A 2,891-nucleotide genomic window follows, 5' to 3' on the forward strand; every position below is an offset into this window, starting at 1 on the left:
ACTGATAGGACTTGCTTTCTATTTTTGTGTCTATGTATAAGCTTTTTATCTCTCTATACTTATTACTTACATTTCTTATATATTTTTTAATATTGTTTACTGATAGGACCTGCTGATGGGACTGTACTGATAGGATTTGCTTTCTATATTGTGTCTATGTATAAGCTTTTTACCCTTCTATACTTTTTACTTGGATTTTATATTTTTATATATTTTTAAATATTTATTTATTTATTTATTATATTTTTTACATAATTATAGAGTTAATGTTTTTGTATTTTTTCCACATATATTTTTCTGTTTTCTCCCCTCCACCCTGTTTTTTCCTGTACGTCTATAGACACGTACATGGAACCTTATATGTGCGCACTTGTGAGTGTGTGCGGGTGCGTGCGTATATAGATATGTGCAAGCATGCAATAATATGCGCAGTTTTAGACGTGTTTTGACCTTATAGCTTTCCCCACTGTTTTTTAGCCCTATATAAAATTATTTTTTTTGCGAACATGTGTATGGGTGCGGAGTTGTTGTGTGTGTGTGGTTGTGTATGCATGTATATATATGCATATGTACATATATGTATAGTCTTTAGCGAATGTGTGGGTGATCATGAGTGTGTTTACATACATGTATAGTTTTTGGCAAGTATGTGAGTGAGCATGTGTGTGCTTAAAGCGAGGGTAGTTTTAATATATAAATATAGGCGAATGTACGGATTGGTGCGCTTACGTGAACCTATAGCCTTCTCTACTCCCTTACCTTAATCTACTTAGCAGTCTATTAGCTCTTTTGTCTTAATGATGGTCACTACACAGTAATTTCCCTTTGTTTAACGGTCATTTTCACAAGAATTTTCAATGGTCGGATAAATGAGATGTTTGCGTGGGCTTCCACCCCGGCATCCGAAACTCAGAGTTTTATCATGGCTACCAAATAAGTGTCACATATTTTTACAGATAAATTCCTCTATTTACATAATATCAAGGTCTCTTTCTTTCTTTTGTTGTCCTACCTATCAATATATATACTAGCAGAGATACCCGGCGTTGCTCAGGAGTGAAATGGCATATTTGTTTATTTTTATCTTTTATTTGTTTAAAATAATTGACTGTGAGAATTGCCTTTAGTTGAATGAATTGACCCCAAGTACTCATTCTATCAGTCTGTTTTGTGAAGCTGGTAATATATGGGGGCATAAACATACCGACATTAGTTGGCAAGCAATGTGTGTGTGTGTGTATATATATATATATATATATATATATATTGATACACACACACACACAGATATATATGCATATCAATACAAATACATGAAAGTACATGAAGTTTGGTAAAAAAAGATCATGTACATACCTTCTGGCTGTTGTGATTATAACACCTCGTTGTAAACAGTGTTCCTTGTTTTTCCTTGTGGAGCATAAGTAAAGAGGTTTCTTTTGCTTCCCACTCTTGAGCAACCAACATACAGTTGTCCATGTGAGAAGCAGGGCTCTTCCAAGAGAAGATCAGCTACAGAGAGGGTTTGACCCTGAGATTTGTTAATGGACATGGCAAAACTGAAACAAAGGAGGAATTGCAGTCTTCTGAATGTAAATGGTATTTCTGCTCCTGATGGAGTAAGAGGAATTCTTGGAATAAAGACTTCCTCACCTTTTCCACATCCAGAAAGAATGATAGCCTCGATAACATGTGACATCATTTTCTTTATCACCAGTCATGTTCCATTGCAAAGTCTTGGTGGTTCTCGATTGCGGAGTAGCATAACAGGCGTTCCAACTTTAAGTGCTAATATGTGGGGAGGTAGTCCAGGAGGCTCCAACGAATTGAGAAATTCAGGAGGATAGTTCGCCACTTCATTTTGATCTGGAATTGTATCAACAGACTTGTAAGTTTGAAGATTGCCGGAAAGAGAATGCATCAGCTGTTGATTAATTTTTTTAACAGCTACGTTTTTTAGAGCTAATATTGCTCTTTCACACAGCCAATTGTGATTTAGGTAGTTTTCTTTGAAGTTGGGAAAGTCTTTGTGTTTGAGGTCATCTATAGAATTAACAACAGAGCAAAATGGCCATGCTTTCATTTCTCCTGCAGCGTCGAGAAGCACCTTGCCATCACCAAGTGTCAAAATGTCCTGTGCAAACTTTTTGGACATTTGGTCACCGTGTAACTGAGCTCTCATGTTAGTGGTAAGATTGAGGATTATAACATGATGCCACAGGGTAGAGAACTTTGGGCATGCTTGGACCTCATCTGCTCTAGTGCCTTTCGGAATAACAGGAAGAGTTTGCCTGATATCACCTGACAACAGAAGCGTTACACCTCCCATTGGAGCCTGACAGTCCCGGATGTCTTTCAGGGCTTTATTTAATGCTTCCAAAGCTCCCTTGTGAGCCATGGTGCATTCATCCCAGACAATTAGATGACACCTTTGAAGTACCTGCCCCTGGGGTCAATTTGCTCGACTAAAAGGTGGTACCCCAGCATGGCTGCAGTCAAATGACTGAAACAAATAAAAGAGTAAAAGAGTATACATAAATGTATACACAAAAGAGTATACACAAATTGTGAGTTTTTGGAAAACCTTTTTTCACACATTTACTTACAACCATATATATACACACTCATACATACATACGTACAAATACACACATACATACAAATAAACACATACATACAAATACCTGTCAATCTTTTTCAAATACGATCCACTCTTTCTTAAAACACATTTACTTTTCCCTACAAACTGTGAGGTTTTTCAATACAAACTGAGTTTTTGGAAAATCTTTTCTCACAAATTTACTTACTACCATATATATATACACAGAGAATACACACTCATACATACATACAAATAAACACATACATACAAATACCTGTCAGTCTTTTCC

General features: G+C 36.3%; 1 protein-coding gene across 1 annotated transcript; it reads right to left on the reverse strand.

Moving 5' to 3' along the window:
- Nucleotides 1–1,717: 1,717 nt before the first annotated feature.
- On the reverse strand, nt 1,718–2,398 carry LOC106872027 (uncharacterized). Its single transcript, XM_014918866.1, has one exon. The coding sequence runs from the start codon at nt 2,396–2,398 to the stop codon at nt 1,718–1,720; it is 681 nt and encodes a 226-aa protein (XP_014774352.1).
- Between the last annotated feature and the right edge of the window lie 493 nt (nt 2,399–2,891).

This window comes from Octopus bimaculoides, unplaced genomic scaffold, assembly GCF_001194135.2.
Source record: "Octopus bimaculoides isolate UCB-OBI-ISO-001 unplaced genomic scaffold, ASM119413v2 Scaffold_26250, whole genome shotgun sequence".
NCBI classification, from domain to species: domain Eukaryota; kingdom Metazoa; phylum Mollusca; class Cephalopoda; order Octopoda; family Octopodidae; genus Octopus; species Octopus bimaculoides.

What these genes read in the sequence shown, in the direction of transcription:
- LOC106872027 (XM_014918866.1), bottom strand. Translation starts at nt 2,398, where the DNA reads ATGGCTCACAAGGGAGCTTTGGAAGCATTAAATAAAGCCCTGAAAGAC.